This window comes from Artemia franciscana, chromosome 7, assembly GCF_032884065.1.
Source record: "Artemia franciscana chromosome 7, ASM3288406v1, whole genome shotgun sequence".
NCBI lineage: Eukaryota > Metazoa > Arthropoda > Branchiopoda > Anostraca > Artemiidae > Artemia > Artemia franciscana.
The window spans coordinates 55,602,527-55,629,192 of NC_088869.1; the positions used below are offsets into that span (position 1 = coordinate 55,602,527).

Sequence of the window (26,666 nt, forward strand, 5' to 3'; positions counted from 1 at the left end):
AGTTTTATTTACTCATTTACATTAGTACCTATTGTATGTTTGTTTGCTATGATTTTTTTATTTAGCTCATATTCGTTTGGGTTTCACTTAATAGTAAATAATTAAAAAACTTTGTCCACAAAACAAGTTTGTCAAAGGAAAGTAAAGAGCACCATTAAGCCAAGATGGGCAAAAATTAAAATGAGTAGGGCTGATAACCCCCACACCTTCTCAAGACCAGAACACAATTTGCGCTTTCTGAAAACAAAATACATTTGAAATGTTTTTACCTTTCTATCTTTCATAAATAAAAAATACTATCAAAACCTCAAGGAACAAATATCAGTATATGTCAATTAAACAGAAAATTCACGTTTCTTTTTTTTTCAGTACAGCGAAATTGTGCTCTGGTCTTGAGAAAGAATGGGGTTTATCAGCCCTAAATGTCAATTTTTCTCGGCTATGTATCGTAATTTCTGTTCGTTTTGAGTTTTATTTATTCAGTGATAATGATTTGTGGTAGTTTTACGCTTCGAAGATTATTTGAATTTATTTTTGCTCATTCTTGGCTTAATGAAGCCCTTTACTTTTCTTTGAGAAACTTGTTTGGTGGAACAAATTTTTAAATTAATTTCTGTTCGTTTTTTATTGACATAGTCTTTTTCATAGAATGAATAATAATTTATATCTTTACAGTTTTTTTTTAATAGGAATCAATAGTATATATATCCATAGTATATCCTTAGGTTGCTATTTGTATGTAGAATCTTTTTCAATAGTTTTTAATCCTGAGACAAACTGTATTTTTTAATTTAATTTTATAGCTTCTGAAGTTGACCTGAGATATAAAAATTAATATCTTCCCTGGAAGATTCTATCTATGTTCTTTGACAAACTGTATACATTTACAGTCTTTTTATTTATTTCAATTGTAAGAGCAGAAGCAGTAATAGTAGTATCCCCAAAATTTCAACTTAATACCCCCAGTCGTTCTCGATATATTGCTGTGGTGTCTTATTGGCAACCACAAACACAATGCCTTTTAATTTATTCGAAAGCAACATTTAGTTTTAAAGCTTAATTGGCCGATTGCATAATTGTGGGGCATTGATATGCCTAATATCCCTAAAGACATTGTTGCTTGACGTTCTACTATGTTGGACAAGACGGCTGTCTCAAAATCTTGACCGGATGCGTTTGGAAAATGAATGGGCTTGAGAAAAGGACTGGTTGCCCTTCAATCTCTTGTTACCCTTATGAAGGGCACCAGGCACTCGCGCTGTAATTGAAGCGCAAGGGGGGACTTCCCCCTTCATGTACCTAGTAAAAGCATTTTAAACAAGTAAAAACAAAGTGATAACATTTTAAATGTATTTTGTTTTCAGCAAAGTGCAAATTATGTTCTGGTCTTGAGAAGGCAAGGGGGTTTTCAGCCCTACTCATGTTAATTTTCGCTCGTTTTGCGTTAGACTAAGTTATTCAATGTATGATTTAAATAAAAAAAATACATTTAAAATGCTTTAACTTTTTAAACTTTAATAAATAAAAAAAATTAAAACTTTAAGGGATATAAGGGAATATATATACATATATATATATATATATATATATATATATATATATATATATATATATATATATATATATATATATATATATATATATATAAATATATATATACTAGCTGTTGGGGTGGCGCTTCACGCCACCCTAACACCTAGTTAGTGGGGGCGCTTCGCGCCCCCAAGCCCCCCACCCAAGCCCAAGCCCCCCCCCCCCTGCGCGCGTAAGTCGTTACGCGCCGTATTAGTTACGCGCCATTGTAGTTGTGTCCCTGTGTCCCACCTGTGAATATAGATAGATATATATATATATATTTTTAACTAAGTAAAACTTGCAAATATACAACATTCTTGGCTGTCCCATTGTCTGTGCATATAAATAGATTGTCAGGTTTACCGACTCTTGAACATGCAACATATAATTGTCCATGGGAAAAACAATCTGTATTCAGATCTATACCTCATTATTCTAATGATTGCCCTTGAGCTTTGTTGATGGTGATTGCTAATCGAACATTCCCTGTGTCCCCGTCGTCATTTATATATCCCCCTGTGCCCCCCGGCGTCCCCGTTGTTGTTGTTACCCTGTGTCCCGGTCGTCATTTGTGTCCCAGTGTTCAAGTCTGTAATTTCTCTTTGAGTGTCGCGGTCGTCATTTATATTCCCTGTGTCCCGGTCGTCATTCTGTCCCGGTCGTCATTTGTGTTCCGGTGTCCCGGTCTGTAATTTCTCTTTAAGTGTCCTGGTCGTCATTTATATTCCCTGTGTCCCGGTCGTCATTTGTGTCCCGGTGCTTTGTTGATATATCTATATATATATATATATATATATATATATATATATATATATATATATATATATATATATATATATATATATATATATATATATATATATATATATATATATATATATATATATATATATTAAATTGATAATCCACAGCCATTTTTTTCAGTAAAGTGCAAATTACGTTATGGTCTTGAGAAGGCATGGGGGTTGTCAAAGACATCATTTCCATACCTGACAACTACGCTGAGCAAAATGGCTGTCTCAATTTTGATTAGACGTATTTTCGGAATTGATGGATGGGGGAGGGGGCTTGTTGGCCTCCAATCACTTTTCGCAAATAAAAAGGGCACTAGCCCTTTCAATTTCAAATTTTCGAAGTTTCTACAACAGAATCTGGCCATCTCAAAATTTCTATCACATACATTTCGGGAAAATACGAGGTGTGTGTGTGGGGAGGGGGGAGTATCCACCCTCCGATCACTCTGAATCTTAAAAAATACACTAGAACTTCTAATTACCAATCCAATAAGCCCCCTCCGAAGTTCAAACGATCACCCTTTCTATTTGCCCCCAGGGCCTAACTTACAACCCTTGCCCTGAAGGCTGTCGAGGGTTATCATCCTCAAAGACATAATTTCGGGACCTTTCAATTATGTTGAACAAAATGGCTATCTAAAAATTTTTATAGCGACGAAGACTTTTTATAGCACTGCCTTTCCATCACAAACACCAAAAACAAGAAGAACAATAGGGAATTTCTCAAGAAAGTGGGAAACAAATTAGACTGAATATTCCGACCCAATGTCCAAGGGCCATCCTCAGCAATACAAAAATATATAAGAAGAAAAAACTTACAGCAGGATAAAATCAATAAAACAAAAAAAAATTCATAACAGTCTCAGCATCCATACCTCAGCAAATTTCAACCAGGACTGATAAATAAATTGTGATGAAACGAGAGAATTCATTGAAATGAAAAAGAATGATTTAAAAGCACATTTTTAATGCCGACGTTGCTTTTTTGACTTCTGATCTCATAAGTCTATTTGTGACAGGTTCTGCGCTAATATCTATTGGTTTTTTATAATAGTTCGTAAGATCATTTTTAATTAAATTTGTGTATAGAGCATTTAGTGATTATTCTCCCAAGTCCCTATTTAAGGAAATATTATTATTGATCTTAAGTCTGATTTCAATTGCTTCTCGAGCTACTTGCTTTATGCCTAGGTCATTGCTAATAAGGGCGGATTCTTCAAAAAGTATTTTGTAACTAGGATTTTCAAAAACATGGCTGCTTAAAGCGAATCGAAAGAAACAGAAGCATTATTAGAATTTAGGGCTGTGGTTATATCATCTTTATGCTGTTGTAGACGTTTCCCGAAATTCCGGCGAGTTCTCTCTACATAGAATTTGCCACAGTCGCATGGTATTTGATAGACAACTCTTTGGCAAGTAACTGGAGTTTTATCTTTACCAGAATTTAGAAGATTTATGATTGTCAAATTATTGGTAAATACAACATACAGGTTATTTTGTGTGCATACTTTTTTAAGATTCCTAGTTATTTTTGGGATATATGGGAGGTAAATTATGTTTTGGGGCTTATCGGGATTCTCACAAGGTATATGTTTAGGGCACGATCGACAAGAGAGATTACAACAGCTCTTAGAACTTGTGGGAGGTGGTTTGATTTAAAATTTAAATATCTATTGTTTTGTGTTGGTTTTCTGTAAATAGTAAAATTGAGTTTATCTAAGCAAAGAATAATTAGCATATCTAGGAATGAGATTTATTTGCAATCTCTAAGGTAAACTGTAAATTCCTGTCATATGTATTAAGGTGATTTAAAAACCCCAAAGTTCATTTTCCCCATAGTTCCAAAGTGAAATTAAGTCATCCAAAAACGTCCAAAAAGATATGTTTAAAAAAATACGAATTTAACGCCCAATTTTAGATATGCTCAACATAAATATTCGCCAGTAACCTGGAATGAGGCGAAATCAATTATTTAGGAATCAATTTTTTTTCAACATTAAACTTTCATCAAAGTATCACAACTAGGATCAAAATACCAAAGTATAAAAGTAAAGAAAGCATCTATGTAAATAAGGTATCAAACTAAAAGTACCAAAGTAACAATAAGCATGTTCCGTAACTCAGAGCCATTTCCCCGGGGCAGGAGTGGTGTTCAAACCCAAAAACATACTTATTTTGGCCTTTGAATGATTTGGAACAAAATGGCTATCTCAAATTTTGACCGGATGCCCTTTGGGAAAGTGAGGCGTAGGCTAATTGCCCATCGATCACTTTTGACTCTTAAAAAAGAACTAAATGTTTCAATTTCCGATCAAATGAGCCCCCTCTAAAGTCAATACGACCACCCCTTCCACAAAAACCTATATTCTAATAGCGGACAAACTTACACGAGTTCCAATTTTTTCCCTGGGGGCAGTGGAGGATTTCTAAACTCCAAGGTTATAGTAATTTGAGTTTAGGACTATTTTGAACAAAATGGCTATTTTAAAATTTTTATAAGACGCATTTGGGGGAAAAAGGCACAAGAGGGGGGAGGGGGGCTTGTTACTTTTTGATCATTTTCGATTCTTAAAAAGGGCACAATAAATTTCGATTTCTGATCGAATGAATTTCCTCCTAAGTTTATACGGCCACGCATATACTACTGGAAAGTAGTATAAACTTCCCCCCGAAATTTATACTGCCATCCCTTCCATAAAAACCATATATGCCCCAGGGATATAGTTTACAACACTTGCCCTCAGGTTTTGGTGAGCTGTGTTATCCCTGGACTCTTTCCTATATGATCTTTGGTCTATTTTCAACAAAATGGCTACATAAAAAATTCAATTGGACGCAATTGGGGAAAACAGGGTTGGCGAGGGAGGGGCTAGTTGTAATTGGATCACTTTTCACTATTAGAAGGGAATTAGAACTTTCAATTTCTAATCATTTGAGTCCCCTCCGGGGTTCTTCTTCCATAACTTTACATTCCCCGAGGGCCTAATTTACAACCCTTCCCCCGGGCTATAGGGGGGGGGGTATGTTAAACCAAACGTTTTTGTTGTCTGATCGTTGGACAATTTCAAACAAACTGGCATTCTCAAAATTTTGATCGGACGCATTTGCGGAAAAGAGGGTGTGTGTGCGGGGGGGGGGGAGAGTAGATACCCTCAGATCCTTTTTGACTCATAAAAAGGTAACTAGAACCTTCAATTTCCAATCAAATGAGCCACCTCTGATGTTTATAAGAGCTCCCCTTACATAAAAACCTTATATGCCCTCAGGGCATGACGTAAAACACTTGACCACGGGCTCTGCAGGTTTGTGTCAACTCCGGGTTTTTTATTATTTTATTTTTGAACTATTTTTAACAAAATGGCTATCTCGAAATTTTATCGGATAGGTTTGGGGGAAAAGGGCGTGGGGGGCTAGTTGCCCTTTGGTCTCTTTCGAATCTTTAACATCGAACTAGAACTTTCAATTTCCAATCAAATAAGCCCTCTCTAATGTTTATACGAAAATCACTTCTATTAGAACCATATAAAAAACAAGGCATAACTTATAACGCCTACCCCCGGACCCTAGAGGTTTTGTCGACCCCGGAGTTTTTATTATCGGACGTTTGAACTATTTTTAACAATATAGCAATCTTAAAATTTTTATCAGATGGGTTTGGGGAAAAAGGGCGTAGGAGTGAGGGCTAGTTGCCCCCTGATCTCTTTTGACTATTAAAAAGGGAACTAGAACTTTCAATTTCCAATCAAATGAGCCATCTCCGAAGTTTGTACGAGCATCCCTTCTATACGAACCATAAAAGCCCCAGGGCATAACTTATGACGCCTGCACCCAGGCCAAGAGGGTTGTGTCGACCCCGGAGCTTTTGGTATATGATTTTTGAACAATTTTTCACAAAATGGCTATTTCAAAAACATTGTCTGATGTATTTAGAGAAAAGAGGGCGTGGTGGGGTAGTTGTCCTCTGTTCTGTTTTGAATCTTAAAAAGTGAACTAGAACTTTCAATTTCAAATCAATTGAGCCATCTCTGATGTTTATACGAGCATCCCTTCTATAAGAAACATATATGCTCCCAGGGCATAAGTTTTAACGCCTGCTCCCAGGCCCTGGGAGGTTTTGTTGATCCCGGAGTTTTTATTATCTGATGTTTGAACTACTTTTAACCGAATTGCTATCTCAAAATTTGAATTGCACAGGCTCGGAGAAGGGGGCGTAAGGGGGAGGGGCTGGTTGCTCCTTGATCTCTTTTGACTTTTAAAAAGGGAACTAGCACTTTCAATTTCCAATCAAATAGGCCTTCTCTGAAGTTTATACGATCATCCCTTCTGCAATAGCCATAATTGCCTCCAGGGCATAAGTTACAACACTTGCCCCCAGGGGATTTTGTCGACCCCACATTTTTTGTTATATTATCTTTGAACTATTTTTAAAGAAATGGCTGTCTCAAAATTTTTATCGGATATATTTGGGGAAAAAGGGCATGGGGGGATAATTGCCCTCTGATCTCTTTTAACTCTTAAAAAGCGAACTAGAACTTTTAATTTCCATTGATATGAGCACTCTCTGAAGTTTATACGAGCATCCCTTCTGTAAGAACCATACACACCCCCAGGCTGTAACTTACAACGCCTGCCCCGGGCCCTGGGGGGTTTGTCGACACCGGAGTTTTTATTATCTGATATTTGAATTATTTTTAGCAAAATAGCTATCTCAAAATTTTTATCGGGTGGGCTTGGGGGGGGGACTAGTTGCCCTCTGATCTCTTTTGACTCTTAAAAAGTGAACTAGAACTTTCAATTTCCAATTAAATGTGCAACCTCTGAAGTTTGTACGACCTCCCCTTTCATAGAAACCTTATACGCCCACAGGCCATAGCTTAAAATACTTGCCTCCGGGCTCTGTGGGTTTGTGTCGACTACAGAGTTTTTATTATTTTATTTTTGAACTATTTTTAACAAACTGGCTTTCTCAAAATTTCCAATCAAATAAACCCTCGCCCAATAAGCAGCCTGCCCCCGCGTCCTGAGGGGTTTGTCGACACGGCGCATTTATTATCTGATGTTTGGACTAGTTTTAAGTAAACTGTCGTCTCAAAATTTTTATCGGATGGGTTTGGGGAAAAAGGGCGTTGGGGTGGGAAACTAGAACTTTCAATTTCCAATAAAATGACCTCTCTCTTAAGCTTATACAAGCATCCATTTTTTAAGAGCCATATATGCCCCCAGGGCATAATTTTAAACACTTTCCCCGGGTTCTGGGGGGGGGGGGCTTTGTTGACCCCTGAGTTTTTGGTATTTGATCTTTAAACTATTTTGAACAAACTGGCTATCAAAATTTTGATCAGATGCAGCTGGGGAAAATGGGCCCTGGGGGAAGGCTAGTTATCTTCGGGTCACCTTTATCTCTTAAAAAGGGCACTAGAAACTTTGCTTTATAATCGAATGAGCCCCCTCCAAAGTTTATACTACCCTCCCTTTCATACCAACCTTATATGCCTTATAAACCTTATATACAAACCCCAGGGCATAATTTACAGCACTTGCCACAAGGTTTTGGTGGGCTGTGTTATCCCTGGAGTATTTGTGATATGATCTTAGTTCTATTTTGAACAAAATGGCTATATAAAAAATTCAGTCGGATGCATTTGGGGAAAAGAGGGTTAGCGGGGGAGGGGCTAGTTGCAATCAAATTACCTTTGACTCTTAAAAAGGGAATTAGAACTTTCAATTTCTTATCATTTGAGTCCCCTCCGAGGTTCTTCTTCCATAACTTTACATTCCCCGAGGGCCTAATTTACAACCCTTCCCCCGGGCTATAGGGGGGGGGGTATGTTAAACCAAACGTTTTTGTTCAACCACTTCTTCCATAAAAACTTTATATGCCCCAAAGGCATAAGTTACAACCCTTCCCCAGAGCTCTAGGGAGGGGGGTATGTTGACCCCGGAGTTATTTCTGGTCGTTGGAACAAACTGGCATTCTCAAAATTTCGATAGGATATATTTGGGGAAAAGATGGTGTGTGTGTGTGTGAACTTTCAATTTCCGATCAAATGACCCCTCCCTAATGTTTATCAGAACTTCTATAGGAACCATACATACCCCAAGGCGTACTTATAACGCCTGCCCCCGGGCCCTGGAGATTTTGTCAAACCCAGAGTTTTTACTATCTTATGTTTTAAAAAAATGGACATCTCAAAGTTTTTATCGGATGGGTTTGGGGAAAAAGGGCATTGGGGTGAGGGGCTAGTTGCCCTCTGATCTCTTTTGACTCACTAAAAAGTGAACTATAACTTTCAATTTCCAATCAAATGAGCCCTCTCTGAAGTTTATACGAGGATCCCTTCTTTAAGAAGCATATATGCCCCCAGGATATTAAATAAAACGCCTGCACCCGGGCCTGGGGGGTTGCATCAACCCCAAAGTTTTCGTTATATCATCTTTGAACTATTTTTCACAAAATGGCTATCTCAAAATTTTATCGGATGCATTTGGGGAAAAAGGGAGCGCGGGGGGGGGGGACTAGTTGCTCTCTGATCCCTTTTCAATCTTGAAAAGTGAACTAGAGCTTTCAATTTCCAAATAATTGATTCTTCTCTGAAGTTCATACGAGCATCTCTTCTATAAGAAACATATATGCCCCCAGGGAGCAACTTTCAAGGCATGTCTCCGGGCCCTGGGGGGTTTTCTGGAACCCAGAGGTTCCATTATCTGATGTTTTGAACTATTCTGAACAAAATAGCTATCTAAAAATATTAATAAGATGGGTTTGGAAAAAAGGGCACGGGGGGGGGGGGGTTAGTTGCCATCTGATCTGTTTTGACTCTTAAAAAGCAAACTAGAGCTTTCAATTTCCAATCAAATGAGCCCTATCTGAAGTTTATACGAGCGTCTCTTCAATAAGAACCGTATATGCTCCCCGGGGCATAACGTTCAACACCTGCCTCCTGGTGCTGGGGGGGGGGGGGTTTCGACCCTGGAGTTTTTCCTATCTGATTTTTGAACTATTTTGAACAAAATGGGTATCTCAGAATCTTTATCAGATGTATTTGAGGAGAAAAGGCATGGGGAGGGCTAGTGCCCTCTGATCTCTTTTGACGCTTAAAAAATGAACTAGAACTTTCATTTTCCAATCAAATGAGCCTTCTCTGAAGTTTATACGAGCATCCCTTCCATAAAACCTTATAGGCCCCCAGGGCATAACTTACAACACCTGTTGTAAGTTATGTTTTCATTTTCTGATGTTTGAACTATGTTTAACAAAATGACTATCTCAAATTTTTACCCGATGTATTTGGGGAAAAAAGGGCACAGGGGCGGTTAGTTGCTCTCTGATCCCTTTTCAATCTTAAAAAGTAAACTAGAACTTTCAATTTCCAATCAATTGTGTCTTCTCTGAAGTTCATACGAGCATCCCTTCTATGAGAAACATATATGCCCCCAAGGCATAACTTTCAAGGCCTACCCCCTGGCCCTGGGGAGTTTTGTGGAACCCAGAGTTTTTATTATCTGATGTTTGAGCTAATTTTAACAAATGGTTATCTCAAATATTAATCGGATGGGTTTGGGAAAAAAGGGCGTGGGGGGGGGTACTTGCCCTCTGATCTCTTTTGACTCTTAAAAGTGAACTAGAACTTTCAATTCTCAATCAAAGGATCCTTATCTCAAGTTTATACGACCGTCTGTTTAATAAGAACCATATATGCCCCCCGGGCATAACTTACAACGCCTGCCTCCGGGCCCTGAGGTGTTGTGTCGACCCAAGAGTTTTTATTTTCTGATGTTTGAACTATTTTTAACAAAATGGCTATCTCAAAATTTTTATAGAATGGATTTTGGGAAAAAAGGGCACGGAGGGACTAGTTGACTTCTAATCTCTTTTGACTCTTACAAACTGAACTAGAACTTTCAATTTCCTGTGAAAAGAGCCCACTCTGAAGTTTATACGAGCATCCCTTCTATGACAAGCATGTATGATCAGAGGCTATGATCATAGATGCTATGAGAAGCATATATAATCAGAGGCAACGCTATAGCGTTGCCTCTAATTAAAAATGCTGTGAAAGAGAATTAAATAAAGGAAAACAGAAAATGTACAAAAACACACAAACGAAAATGCACTAAAAGAAGTAAAAAAAAGCAAAAATGAATTTAAATATCATCCAACAAAACTACAGCTAGGAAATTAGAAAATTAGAACAACTACCATGAATATCAATACTATTTAAACACGGATGCAATCCAGAGGAAAGTCAACAATTCAAAAAAAGAGGAAAGTCCTGATCCAAAGATGAAGACCACGAAAAACTTACAGTACCTGAAGAACTATCTGCGAATTCTAAGGCGTGGGGTCTTGTCGAAAAACTTTCAGTCCGGTGTAATAAAAAATATACGGGGCGAATAGCATTTTAGACACCCCAGGCTATTCTTATCAAATTGCTCTTTCAATTTGGCAACATAAAACGAGTCTTACGAAGTTTTTTTCTTGATAGCTTGAATATCTGAGCTCGCGTATTCTTTATAAAGACACCAAGAGGTAGTCTAAGCTACCGTCTCCGTACATTCAATTTAAGGATGATCCGACTAAAAGAGACTCACTTGCTCCAAAATATGAAGGAAATACCACAAATTCGGTTTAGAGACCTCTAAGCAAAGACCTATACCTAAAGACTTGGCAGTATGTTAACAAATATTAAGTTGACAAATATTAACGGACAAATAAATTAAGTTGACAAAATTTGTCAACATTAAGTTGACAAATATTAACGGCAGTTTATAGTAAATTCAAATTTTGATCTAGCAAAACAATATCATCAGGATAAGATAGATGGCTGTCATCAATGAACTGATGAATCAGAGAAGGGCGAATATTTCTAGTAGCTGTTCCGACAGCGTTATTAAATAAAACTGGACTAAAGGCCAAATCTTGTTTGACCCCTCTCTTTACTGGAAAAAATCGGTATAAATTCTTTCAGGTATTTTATATCTCATCAGGTCATCTGATCAAATCGATGGTTATGTTACAGCAAGGCACATATCAGTTACTTTACACAAGTTAATTGAACAAATTGAGATGAAACTCAAGTTTTTCCTCTAAGAGAAAATAGACATACTAGCTTTCTTCGGAAAAATCACAAATGTAATGATAAAAACGCAGGTGAAAACATTAGTTGTATTTTTTTACGATTATTTTGTTCTTTTTTTTACATTGTGTCGAGGAGAAAATGACCATTTTTGCAAAAGGGGCATAAATGGTATATTTGGATACTTAAAAAAAATCGTCCTTGTTTTGCATACTAACCTAGCCCCAACAATTGTATAATCAATAAAACGAAATGGAAATCTGCCTACTTTCAAAAAAATGGAGCCCTAGTGAACTCTGACGTTTAATTTAAATCCAGATTTTTATTTGTTATCAGCTTCCCATTCTCTTTGTTACTTTTGTTCCTGAGTAACATCTTTTTCATCATATTCATTTGGTGCAAAGAGTAGATACGACTCAAAATCAGCCAAGCGACGGTTATATTTTTCCAGTCACGGTATTTAATGTAGCTTAAACTAGTTTTGTATTCCCAGTCAAATCTAACAGCATTTTTGCACTAAAACCAAAAGAACATAATGTTTTTCCCTTACTTATTTCGGGTCAATAATATAACTCAATATGGGGTAACTACTTCTTTATTTTCCTCTTTTTCCCTTCTACACATTTTGCTTTCCTTCCTGTATCCTTGTCTCCCCAACTCCATACCCGTAGAAATGTTTTTTTCTTAATTATACATAAGAATTTAAAATTCACAATATTTTCATACTTTTACACTTACCTTACTGTTTGATTGTCCCCTTATCATCAATTCATTTAGCAGTCAAGTCACACACTTACTTATTTATTTCTTATGTCACTAAGCGCATTGAAACTCTTGTCCGAGAAAAAGTTTCTTTTTCTTTTGCAACAACCCCGATATTAAATTTCCCCAATATAAATATCACGTTTATACCTGGAATTTTGTATGCTTATTCCTACAGCCTAATACAAACTCACCAATGTCACAACCAGGGAATAATAACTCCTTGCACTATTTGTCATATCCAATCATCTTGGCCAGGTACTTGCGGCTAAAAGTTTCAAACCGAACAAGAAAAACAAACTGTTGAACCATTTACAGGCCCTTTAACATCTCTTTCTGTCCCAACAATATGTTTGGTTCACTCAGTCCAAGTAACAATCCTTGAGTTTAAGCCAAACAGAAAAAAACTATTTTTGGATTATTTTCGGGCCCTTATTTTGAGCTCATGCACAAAGATGAGCTCTATTTTGTACAGTGGTGTCTCTTGGTCCAAGGACTTAAAAGTTCAAGTTTCAAGCCGTTCAGAAAAATATGGACCTTTCTAGGACACTGTCGTTGGGGGAATCAGCATTTTTTTTTTTTTTTTTCTTCTATATTTGGATATGGGAACTTAGAATATAGCTTTCGAGCTAATCGGGACAAAAGTCTTTCGTCCTTTCTAACCACTATTTTTTTTTGGGGGGGGGGAGAGGTAGGGGAGTCCACGCCCAAAACATTTTTTGTGCATCAGGTTCCTCTTGGCCCAAGGAATTACCACTATAAGTTCAAGATCAGAGACAAATGTTTTAGACCCATTTGCGAGCCTCATAATATACCTCCCCTCAGCTCTAGGACCAAGGAAAGATCCCTGAAAGTTTCACGCCAACTGGGACACACAAGATCAAACATGTCACCCCTTTTACGCTGTAATAGCTATCTGTGAACAATTGGTGAACTGCATTGATTATGACACTTTCCCCAGGGGCTACGAAGGTCACGTAATCTCAAGAGGTATATATATTTGACCTTCCGACTGATTCTGATCAGATTCTGAATGTAAATTCTGATCGGATGTGTTAGGGAGCTAGGGGGGGGGGGACCAAGTAACAAAAAGAGCGCGGTAGTGGAACTGGCTTCCTTTTAATCACTTTCGACTCGTAAAGGGGCAACATAACTTTCAATTTGTAATCAACTGGGTCCCGTCCTAAGTTTTTGCGACCACCACTTCCATTCCAAGTTGTCATAGAAAAAAAGTCACATGGGGGGGGGGCTCTTTACTGAGGCAAAACTAGAGCAATACCTCTGAAAAATGAACAGAACTAACTTCCGGTAAAAAAAATGTAGGCTAAATATTCGGAACGTAATGAAAATAAATGCCGATTCAAATGTTTTCCCTCATTTGACCTCATTAACTTCCTAACAAAACTAACTTCCGATAAAAGAAAATTACATGCCAAATATTCAGAATGTAATAAAAAATGGATGCCCATTAAAGTATTTTGCAACATTTGACCTCAACTTAATGAGGTTAACATTTAACCTCATAAGCATCACATTTTACGCTTGATTTAAATGGTATAAGAAATATAACCAACCTGCGATGAAAATGTACAGACCAAAAAATCGGAATGTGCTAGAAAATGGATGTCTGTTAGAATACCTCTCAATGAGCTGTCAGAATAACGTGTGGCAACAGCGGCACCTTTGGCAATGTCTGGATCACCCAAGAATTTGTAGTCAGGATAGCTTAAAAAAAAAAAAAAATTCAAAATTGGGCTAGATGATCGATTTCGATTACAAAAATATTTAGTGAGCTGTCAGAATATCGTATGGCAACAGCAGTACCTTTGGCAATATCTGGATTATCCGAAAATTTGTAGTCACAATAGTTAAAAAGAAACAACAATAATTACCAAAATTGTGCAAGATGATCGTTATCGATTAGAATACTATTTAGTGAGCTGTCCGAATATCGTATGGCAACAACGGTACCTTTGGCAATATCTGGATTACACAAGAGTTCGCAGTCAGAAGAGATAAAAAGAAACAAAAATAATTGCCAAAATTGGGCGAGATGGTCGATTAGAATACTGCTTAGCAAGCTGTCAGAATATCGTACAGAAACAGCAGCACCTTTGGTATTATCTATACCACCTAGATATTTGGTAATATCTACAATTCGCAATCGGGATAGCTAAAAATAATGAACAACAACCTCTATCTTTTTAAAAAAAAAACAATTTCCAATATAAAAAAAACATTACATGCAGCGAATTTTTATTCAAAGGCCTGTTAGTAAAGGATTAGTTTATTAAGGTTGGTAATTTTGTTTTTTCAATCTTCTTTTTTTAGGGAGGAGGCATACTATTAATTACTACAAATTATCCCTAATCGTTATTTAGCTCTTCACAATATTTTTTGTTCCATGTCAGTAGCACAAGACAATCTTAAGAATTAAGATCTAATAATAATATTATAATAGTTTGGCTAACAATCTAGTTTTTTTCTTTTTTTTTGCGAAACAAGTATTTCCCCCAGTATTCAGCTTCTAAGCTTGAATTTAATGAACTTCAATTCATACTTACTAACACCTAAAATTTCTGATGAGTCTTTTAGTACGAACACTTTGACTGAAATTATCATGTTCACCGTCAGTGCCTTCTGAAGTGGGGATGTATACCCCTACCAGGTACATGGACAGGAATATTTTTTTGAGGGGTAGGGTTGGGGGGTGCTTAGTAATTCAACTGATATTGATAATTCAAATAAGAAGCGCCCAGAGATTCGAAAATACTTTAGTATTTCTGGATGGTTTGGCCAAGAGACTCTTTCCTCACTGCGTACCACCTTAACCCCTACAACCCCAACACAAGAACCAATAGAAAGCTAAGATGATACATATTTTTTAAATTGCAGAAATAATGACAGTTGATAGTGGGTAACCAGTACTAGGTTCTTAATTAATTCCTACTAATTCAGATTTTTTTTTTTAATATTTCCGCTACATCTTGTAGAATGTAAATATCATTGTGCACAAAAACACCTTAACAAAAGTGGTATCCTAATCAAAACGTTACCTAGTTGTTTTTTTTTCGTAACACGATTTTGAAATAGCCTCCAGTGATTATTCTGATGAAAAAATACGATTAAATATACCCTTTTGCATTTTTACTAAGAGGTCTAAATTCGTTTTAGGACATTAGTATGTTTCGTAAAAGAATTGAACGATACGCCTCTATTTACTTGATGTTCTGACTTTTATGTTTGGGTGACCAGGGAATTGTACTGTCAGAATCGACTGTTTACTCCGGAATGCCATTTGAGTCGAGAATGCTTTTTATGCGTGCCCTACAGAATTGTGATTTTAGCGAAAAGGCGAGGCAAGCATGTGGGGCTCTGTCAGCAACAAAAAAGAAATACAACCGACAGATTCAAGCCTGGCTGTACCAATACTCTGGTTATACTGCATTTTTTAAGCTACGTCTCCGTTTTGAATACTTTTTTCGCAAGTGATAGAAGAAGGCTACTTTCATATTTTTCCAAGTATGTATTATTTTTGTATTTTGTAAGTAAGCATGTAAGTATGTTAAATTTGGTCTTAATTTACGACCTTGGACTTAATTCCTCTGCCTCCCTACTTAAAAACAGATCACAACTTTGACAATTTAACTAAAATATGAGATTTCTTAACCCGATATCTAAGGCCAACCAACCAAGTCCAGAGAATCAGACTATCAATAAAATTTTTATTTTTCAAAATTGGGCCTTATAAATAGGGAAAAGACAGAGGTAAGAATTATAGAAAAACCTTCCCAGACCTAAATTTGGTTTGCGAGTCCATTCATGAAAGTTTTCCACGTCCTGCAGAACAACTTCCAAAGTTAATAGAACACCACTCAAACTTCTTCCGAAATTCGACATTCCGACCTTTAGACGTAGGACAGTCAATCAAGACTGTCTCTATTAAGGATTCTAGTCCTGAGTTTGCGATCTTTGGAAAAGTATATATTTTAGATTACCCTCAAAAACTACAGTACGTAGATATTAGTATTTGGTATCTTGAGATTCTTTTCCAAACCTTGAGTTTTTTTTTTAGTAAATTTTATCGTTAAATTCTGATAGGTAGGACTGTCAACATAATGTTACGGAATACCTTGATATAGCATTTGGAAGTACAGTGGGATCGTCTGACGCAAGGTAAACACGCCTCTCAACCCCAGGACGAGTAACTTCAAGGAGATCATAGTAATCTTTCACATGTTCCATATATTCTGCTACGCTGTGGAAAGCTGCTTCTGTCCCAACTTTGTCTGTACGTCGAACATGAACTCTAAATAAAGATTAAAGTTTAAAAAAAGCGAAAATAGATTTTTTTTTTTCAGAAGCTTGGATAATATTCCAAAGTTGAAATACTGATATACAGTGAATGTTTCACTAGAAGGTGATTTGAAAAAAGATTCAAATTTTAAAATTGCGAAAAGAAAAGAACTGCATCCTATAATGACAAAACAAAACAACGTGCGCTTAAGTAAGGGTATACCCTTACATAACCAAGGCCTGCCCTATACCCCAGGTCTTCCCAATTCATATAAATGAACAAGTATAGGTAATACCCAATACAGGTATAGGTTGTATGGGTGGACTAACAGCCTTGTGCCGCACCTTTGACAACCTGAACGTTAATAAATTCATAGCAATACCATAGGTGCTAGCTTTAGGCACACATATATAGCCTACCTACAGCTTCATGTAATGTGAAGCAACGGTAACATATCAAAGCCGAAATACTGGTACTGAGTAAAGGATATATTATAAGGTAATTAATAAGATCCGAAAAAGAGGTAAATTTTAAGATTCCAAAAAGAAAAGAAGCATCTTATAATGAAACTGCAAGGAACATTAAATTTAAAAGGGTTAAACAGCCCTTAACATGATTAAGGAGCACCAAGTTAAAATAGAATTGCCAAGAATAGTCATAAAAAACTATGGAATTACCTAAGGCATACAAGACGAGATTAACAATTGTAAATGTTAAATAGATTAATGCAGAAATATAGCATAGCATTATATGCAAGAAACAATTAAATTGATGAGAATACAAGCGATATACAAATCAATGAATAAAACCAACCTAAAATACATAAATGATTACAAGCTATCAAATGGAATCTTAAGAAAGAAACTGCTAAGTTAAATAGGTTTATATTTAAGAAAACAAGGACAAAAGAAAAACTATATCTGATGGCATGCCTTAGGACTATTATGTCATAGTTGTCATATAAAGATACTTCGAAAATTACAACTACTTTCATATTAGAAATATATTTATGTTTAAAAGTTAAGAAAAGAAAACAGAGCATGGCTGAATTCAACGTTCAATTTTAACGTGGAAATTAAGTTGCCAATTCGGATTTACGAAGGAGATACCACCAGACTATATGATTTTATGTCTCGAAGACAAAAAAAAAAAAAAAAACTAGCGATCTGGTAGATCGCTATTTAAAAAAGCATAACTATTTGGTCACGTTGACAAAAAAAGAGAAAATATATATATATATATATATATATATATATATATATATATATATATATATATATATATATATATATATATATATATATATATATATATACTAGCTGTTGGGGTGGCGCTTCGCGCCACCCAAACACCTAGTTGGTGGGGGCGCTTCGCGCCCCCCCCAAGCCCCCCCGCGCGCGTAAGTCGTTACGCGCCATAATAGTTACGCGCCATTGTAGTTGTGTCCCTATGTCCCACCTGTGAATATAGATAGATATATATATATATGGTTTTAACTACGTAAAACTTGCGAATATACAACATTCTTTGCTGTCCCATTGTCTTTGCATATAAATAGATTGTCAGGTTTACCGACTCTTGAACATGCAACATATAATGGTCCATGGGAAAACAATCTGTATTCAGATCTATACCTCATGATTCTAATGATTGCCCTTGAGCTTTGTTGATGGTGATTGCTAATCGACCATTCCCTGTCCCGGTGTCCCGGTCGTCATTTACATCCCCCTGTTTCCTCCGGTGTCCCCGTTGTAGTTGTGTCCCTGTGTCCCGGTCGTCATTTATATTCCCTGTGTCCCGGTCGTCATTTGTATCCCGGTGTCCCGGTCTGTATATACATTCGTTTTTTAGTTTTGTTTTTCTCCTTTATTTTTTTCCTTTTTTTTTCTTTTTTAGCTTATTTAGATTTTTAGATTTTTTAGTTTTTTTATTAGTTTTTAGTTTTTTTTTCTTTTTAGTTTTTTTGTCCCGGTCGTCATTTATATCCCCCTGTTTCCCCCGGTGTCCCCGTTGTAGTTGTGTCCCTGTGTCCCGGTCGTCATTTATATTCCCTCTGTCCCGGTCGTCATTTGTATCCCGGTGTACCGGTCTGTATATACATTCGTTTTTTAGTTTTGTTTTTCTCCTTTATTTTTTTCCTTTTTTTTCTTTTTTAGTTTATTTAGATTTTTAGATTTTTTAGTTTTTTTATTAGTTTTTAGTTTTTTTTTCTTTTTAGTTTTTTTGTAGTTTTTACCTTCTTTTTAGTTTTGTTAATTGTTTTTTTTTACTTATGTCCTGGTCGTCATTTATACTCCCTATGTCCCGGTGCTTTGTTGATTGCTAATCGAACATTCCTTTTGTCCTGGTCGCTTTCTCTTTGAGTGTCGTCATTTATTTTTTTCTTTTTTAGTTCTTTTAGTTTTTACCTTTTTTAGTTTTTTTTAGTTTTTTAGATGAAAATTTTTTTTAGTTTTTTCCTTTTTTTCTTTTTAGTTTTTTATTGGTTTTTACCTTTATGTTAGCTTATTTTTCAGTTTTTTCCTTTTTTTATTAGTTTTTAGTTTTTTTGTAGTTTTTGCCTTTTTTTAGTTTTTTCAGTTTTTTTTAGTTTTTATTGGTTTTTACCTTTATTTTAGCTTATTTTTCAGTTTTTTCCTTTTTTTTATTTTTTTTTAGTTTTTAGTTTTTTTAGTTTTTTACCTTTTTTTAGTTTTTTTAGTTTTTTTAGTTTTTTAGCTTTTTTATTTTTTTTATTAGTTTTTAGTTTTTTTTGTAGTTTTTGCCTTTTTTTTAGTTTTTTTAGTTTTTTAGCTTTTTTATTAGTTTTTAGTTTTTTTTGTAGTTTTTGCCTTTTTTTAGTTTGACAACTTATTTTTATATATATAGATAGTTTTTTTTTTTTACTTATGTCCTGGTCGTCATTTATACTCCCTGTGTCCCGGTGCTTTGTTGATTGCTAATCGAACATTCCTTTTGTCCTGGTCGCTTTCTCTTTGAGTGTCGTCATTTATTAGTTTTTTCCTTTTTTTCTTTTTAGTTTTTTATTGGTTTTTACCTTTATTTTAGCTTATTTTTCAGTTTTTTCCTTTTTTTTAGTTTTTTTTTATTTTTTATTTTTTTTAGTTTTTTACCTTTTTTTAGTTTTTTTAGTTTTTTTAGTTTTTTAGCTTTTTTACTTTTTTTATTAGTTTTTAGTTTTTTTTTGTAGTTTTTGCCTTTTTTTAGTTTTTTCAGTTTTTTTTTTAGTTTTTTATTGGTTTTTACCTTTATAGTTTTTTTAGTTTTTTAGCTTTTTTATTTTTTTTATTAGTTTTTAGTTTTTTTTGTAGTTTTTGCCTTTTTTTAGTTTTTTCAGTTTTGACGTCACCTAATCCAGTTTTTTCAGGTGACGTCACCTGACACATCCATCCATCCATCCACAGACAGACAACTTATTTTTATATATATAGATATATATATATATATATATATATATATATATATATATATATATATATATATATATATATATATATATATATATATATATATATATATATATATATATATATATATATATTCGACACCCAAATTCGGAGCTGGATCTGATAACAGTGACATGCAACACATGTTGAGATTGCCCAGTTTACTTACAAAAATTTGAATATGGTGATTTTAATCAATAAAGAAATAGAAGGGTATTCTAACACCGTTATTTACTTGCGTTTTTACTGTACTTATTCAGTTCTCAGCTAATTAATCCTAACTGACCATTTTAGTGCAAAATAATGAGCTAGACGGTGTACCCTTTTTTAAAATTCCATTTTACCATCTTATTTACAGCCAATATTTTGTAAGAAAAGCTAAAGAAACTTAATGTAGTCAACTATGAAAATGGTAATTTAGGTCGCCAGAAATAAAATATCTCGTATACTTCTTGTCCCTTTGCGCTAAATCAATATGGATGGTTTCCCATTCCACAATTTTCAGTCTCTGCTTACACAGAAAGGCCTGTGGCAACTTTTAAAGCACTAAGGTTTCCAAGGTGAAATTGTAGTAATAATGGAGAATACGTATACCCAGTTTAGAAGCTGAATACATACTGCTGATGCTCTCTCAGATAAATTTCAACCTTCTCTGGTGTTTTAGAAGGATGTATTCCGCAGCCAAGGATATTCAACGTGTTTCTATATCCCATACTATCAGACATACTAGCCAAAAACGGAGTCAACACAGGTGTAGTAATTGTTGACAAGCTTGAATACAGTGACAATATCATTCTGACACCTATGGCTACTGCAACGCTCTAAATACAGACAGACTCCGTCGGACAAGTCACGGAACCCTCGAAATCTAGATCAACAGCATCAAAACATAATTACGATGACGTGAGCATAGAAATTTTATTCCTATAGCCATTGACTGCCTGATAATCAAAACTGTTAACTACCTTGGAAAGCTCTAGACTGCCGATAAGTGGCGAACTCCGATGTCAAACATCAGCTAGCTCTCACCAGCTCTGGCAAAGATTATTTGTAACAAGATTGTAACAAGGACGACTTTATCAAGTCAATTTGTGCAGGTCCCTGACACGCCTACCAATTTTCATCATCCTAGCACGTCCAGAATAACCGAAATCGCCAAAGCACTGGACCCCCTTAACTCCCCAAAGAGAGCGGATCCAGTCCGATTACGTCAATCACGTATCTAAGACATTTGCTTATTTTACCGACAAAGTTTCATCCCGATCTCACCACTCTGAGCGTTTTCATAAATTTCCAGTTTCCCCCACAACTACCCCCAATGTCACCAGACCTGGTCGGGATCTAAACTAAGAGCTCTGAGACAGGAGTTCCTTCTAAATATCAAATTTCATTAAGATCCGGTCACCCGTTTGTAAGTTAAAAATACCTCAATTTTTCAAATTTTCCTGATTAACACCCCCCCCCCCAACTCCCCCAAAAAGAGCGGATACAGTCCGGTTATGCCAATCACGTATCTAGGACTTGTGCTTATTCTTCCCGCCAAGTTTCATCCTGATCTCTCCACTCTAATATTTTCCAAGATTTCCCGTTTCCCCCTCCAACTCCCCCCAATATCACCTGATACGGTCGGGATTTAAAATAAGAGCTCTGAGACACGAGGTCCTTCTAAATATTAATTTTCATTAAGAGCCGATCACCCGTTCTTAAGTTAAAAACACCTCATTTTTTCGATTTTCCTCTCCCTCCAGCCCCCCCCCCCCCCAAATGGTCGAATTGGGGAAACGACTGTTATCAAGTCAATTTGTGCAGGTCCCTGACATGCCTACCAATTTTCATCGTCCTAACACGCCTAGAAGCACCGAACTCGCCAAAGCACTGGCCATCCCCCCAACTCCCTCAGAGAGAGCAGAACTGGTCCGGTTATGTCAGTCACGTATCTTGGACTTGTGCTTATTCTTCCCACCAAGTTTAATCCTGATATCTCCACTCTAAGCGTTTTCCAAGATTTCCGGTCCCCCTCCCCCCCCCCAATGACACTTGATCCGGTCGGGATTTAAAATAAGAGATCTGAGTTACGAGGTCCTTTTAAACATGAAATTTCATTAAAATCCGATCACTCCTTCGTAAGTTAAAAATACTTCATTTTTTCTAATTTTTCAGAATTAACCCTCCCCCCCAGCTCCCCCAAAGAGAGCGGATCCATTCTGGTTATGTCAATCACATATCTAGGACTTGTGCTTATTTTTCCCACCAAGTTTCATCCCGATCCCTCCACTCTAACCATTTTCCAAGATTTTAAGTTTCCCCCTCCAATGTTACCGGATCCGGTCGGGATTTAGAATAAAAGCTCTGAGACACAATATCCTTCTAAATATCAAATATCATTAAGATCCGACCACCTGTTCGTAATTTAAAAATACTTCTTTTTTCTGATTTTTCCGAATTAACCGTCTTCCACTCCTCCCTCCCCCCAGATGGTCGAATCAGGGAAAAAATTACTTTTAATTAAACCTGATCTAGTCCCTGAGACACCTGCCAAATTTCATCGTCCTAGCTTATCAAGAAGTGCCCAAACTAGCAAAACCGGGACAGACCGACAGAATTTGCAATTGCTATGTGTCACTTGGTAAATACTAAGTGCCATAATTATTAGCGAAACTAGCGCTCGTAGCAACGTATATAGTTGATATTTTTCCAGTGTTGTCATTCAATTTTTTCACCAACTACACTAAACTTTAATGGAATATGCAGCAGTAAAAGTTCAAAATTTACGGATTACTATTTAGTAATGCACAAAGAACAGGGCTGCCACCAGGTGAAAAATAAATTACTGGATTTTTCAAAAGAATATTACTATATCCGCAAAAAAATCACTAGATTCTTGAGGAAAAATCACTAAATTAGCAACAAAATCGCTAAAATTATAATTAACTGCTTCAAAAGACGATGTACTTGTTCATTTTAAAATCACTGGTTTTCGTAGCCTTTTAGGCTTTTAACACTGTTTTATTAATACAATCAACTTATTTTTCGTTCAACATAGAGCAACAATGGGGAGTTGGTGTAATTATCACCCTACATTTTGAAAATATCTTTTTCGTACCCATTTTAAAAATAATCGAAAACAATAATCCCCCCACCACCCACATTTTCTTGAATTGGCACCCTTGGCTTATCTCCCCGATTTGTGAATGTTGGCTAGCGGTAGTTTAGCCAAAATACTTACTTTTTCTTATTGGAAATTTTTGACTGTCCATTTAAAGCAACATTTTTAACTCTATATTTAGAAACCATTTTCTTTTTGCTCTAGTTGAACTAGTATAATTACTGGAACACCAGGACTTTGAAGAATATTAACGAAATTGATAAGAAAATATATTATATATCTTTGCCTTTTTTGTCAGTTTTATCACAAAATTATCAAAGGAATAAAAAACAAAACATTAAAGTTTCTTTCAAACTCAAAATATTTAGTAAATTCAGGCAAAGATGTTATTCCAAAAAAAGATGCAAAGTGATATATATAGAATACCTTGTTCTTGTGGAAAATATTATGTTGGAAAAATCCAAAAAAATTAGAAAATAAACTTCCACAACACGAAATTGCACTATATTATTCCTTCAGGGGCAATAAAAAAAAAGAAGAAGGAAAAAAGCAGAAATTTTTGATCCACCAGTTGTGGAACATTTTGTTTCATCTTCCGCACCTTAATGTTATGTTCAATGAAACAAAATATTAATGATTGGTTTGGGCTATTACATAGTCTTTGTGAGATTACAAAAATCATATAAAACAAATTATGAATAATGGAGTTAGTATAAATAGAGGTGAATATGAATATCGATTAAATTCAATTTACAATAGTTCAATAAAAAAAAAAATATTTAGAAAATTTATATACTTTTAATAGTAAAGAAAATCAAGAAACTTTGCAGATTCAGCCTCACGTAAATTAAACTTTAAAATGTAAGAAATAACCTTTGAAAAAACCAATGAACTTGTTTAGCAACACAGAAGACTCATTAAATTTATCAAACATAGTAGTGTCTTGATCTGTAGTTTATTTTTCATTAATTTAGCCTAGGGGTTAGGTGAGATTTAAAAACGAAATACTGTTTCATTTAGCTATAATCCCATATCAAAAGATTGATTCATCCATATATGTACAATAGTATATAACTGACATCCTGGCATGTGCCTTATGTATTGTTGTGTGGTTGAAATTTTTTTTAGGTGTGAATATTCTTTTGTCATTCTTTTTGCTTTTTAGCATATAGTTTGTTTTTTCTTTGTTCTTTTTTCATGTTTTGTTTAAGCTCTTTTCTTTTTTTTTGTGACGTTCATGAAGGCATTCAGGTGTGAGGCCAAAATGTCTGAAGTTCCATAATTATTTTTGTGTTAAAAGCTTTTTTTCAAATTCGAAACTGTTTCAATAAATTGTACCCGTTATTGGTAGATTTTGTTCCAATTGAATATAGAAATGACTTATTGACGGATAGAGGCAAGGGAGATTTCTCAACTAAGCAAATACCAAAAAAAAAAAAAAATATTTACAATGGGTCTAGCATAAACTTACAATATGTTGACGACTAAATATGAAAGCTGTAACTAAACTTTATTAAGGATTTTTCTTAGAACCTAAAATGACAAAAAACAATCAATTTTGATTAATCTCTCTATGCAAATTGGTTATGCAATACCCTTTTATGCAAATTTTATGAGCCCAGTCTGTCTCGGATTGATTAACTATGGTTTCTGAGACAGAACAAAAAGAATAGTTTTCACTAGAGCGTCCTTTTGCTTTTGATAATTAGCTTCCTGGATAATTTATTTGCTTAAATTTAAGCTTCACGTCCAATATAATAAGAAATCGTTAGATTTAGGAAAAAATCACTAATTTTAGAAGTAAAATAACTAGCCCCCAAAAAATCACTAGGCAATAAGAAAAATCACTAGAAATAGTGATAAATCACAATGGGTAGCAACCCTGACAAAGAATCTACACAACAAAATTGACTTCTTGCTAACAAGAAGCTAAGGCCTTCTTGCTAACAGTTTTAGCAGTGCTATAAAAAGTGTCAGTTGGTTAAATCTGAAATCTGTCACCTCCGAACCTTCATATTTCATAATCTCCCTATTTCGCAATCTTCATTAATTTGACAATGATATTTCGCATGTTACAAATAGTTTTTGTTTGTTTTCTCCCATAGATAGCAGCTTGAGATTTTTTTCTAATTTATTCCTTCAGTTCCCCATTTTGTTACAAAAAATCTTTGAGCTCTAGCTTCAAGAAACTATCGACAATCTGGATGTGTGGCTACCTATTGAACCTGCTAAAAATCTTTCAGAAGTCTGAATGGGTTGGTAGTCCTGTATGCATTTGAGAATTGGGCCCTGAAGATAGAGAAAAAACGCAGCCTCCTCGCGTTTGACACACAGTACATGGGTCATATCGCAGAAATAAATAAATTGATCACGTGACAAGCCTTGAGAAATGAAGAGAGCTTAAATCTTAAGACACTATCCTAAATACAACCAAGTTGGAGGATCTCTGGCACCTTGGACACACCATAAGAATAGCCCTTCGATCGTTTCGTGAAAACGACACTCCAAGCCCAATAGATGGATAACAATCACGAGGGAGGCCATGGAAGAGATGGATTGAAAAGTTTGACCGCCAACACGCTTTAAAATTATCCAGAAGATTTAGGTAATTCATCATATAGAGCCCTGGCTCGTACACTGTCAAAAGGAATCGAATAGGTATAAACATATTCCAGTTTCGAAGGAGGTATTTTTTTTTTGGAAGACAACACTGCCTTTCTATGATGAACAAATAGAAGTTCAAATAGGGATAAGTTCTTTTTATTAGACAATAAAAACGGATACAAAACTGCAATTGCGCTTGCAATTGGAAGAAGAAGAAATTTGTGCAAATCTCATTAAAAATTCAACTTACATTTAGGCAATATTAAAGAACTCAAGACATTGAATGAACCCTATTAATGAATTCTCTCAACCAATGAACCACAAACTATTTGTGACTCGGAAGTAATTATTTTATTCTGCACAAATATAGTTTGTTTTAATTGTAATATTTTAATTTATCGGCTGATGATAATCATTAATATTTGTGGTCAAAATATCCAGAGCTGTTTTTATGTTTGTCACTGTCTAATAAAAGGACTTATCCCTACTTGAATTTTAGCCTGTTCTTTTTTTGAAGAAGTATAGGGTTTTTATTCAAAAACCCAAATAATAACGACCAGAGGACTTAACTTTTCTGACATCTCAACACTCCACTCAATATTATTTATTTTCACTATGCACTTTTTTTGGGGGGGGGGAATGATTAAGTGGAACCGATGTTCGGAAGAATACAGATTCAAACACACTTTTCAAATTTAATTATCCTTTCACAATAAAAAACATCATGTTTCTATGAACTAATAAAATGCCATTTTCCTGTGATTCGGTTTAAGGAAAAAAAATTTACAGAACACAGCAGTTTCCAAGAGTGCACTGCCAAGCGACAGTACGTCTTGTGCAGTCTGTACTGCGCACACAGTAATTAACACTACTGTGCAGTATATAACTTACTTACAATAACTTAAGAAAAAAAGAAATAAACAGGAAAAAAATAAACTTGAAACAATAAGAAATTAAAGTAATTCAGAAGACGGTTATTGTTTCTTCAAATCACACTTTAGGCAC

The 26,666-nt window shown here is 35.4% G+C and overlaps 1 protein-coding gene across 2 annotated transcripts in view; it reads right to left on the minus strand.

Annotated features, from left to right (window-relative positions):
* Positions 1–26,666, minus strand: part of LOC136029483 (alpha-(1,6)-fucosyltransferase-like) — a 105,519-nt gene that overhangs the window by 32,302 nt on the left and 46,551 nt on the right. For both annotated transcript variants that reach the window (XM_065707912.1, XM_065707913.1), the window contains exons 8-9: positions 16,341–16,517; positions 13,783–13,933 (exon numbers count right to left, since the gene is read on the minus strand). In XM_065707912.1, the coding sequence (XP_065563984.1) occupies positions 13,783–13,933; positions 16,341–16,517 (328 nt within the window). The remainder of the gene's footprint in view (positions 1–13,782; positions 13,934–16,340; positions 16,518–26,666) is intronic.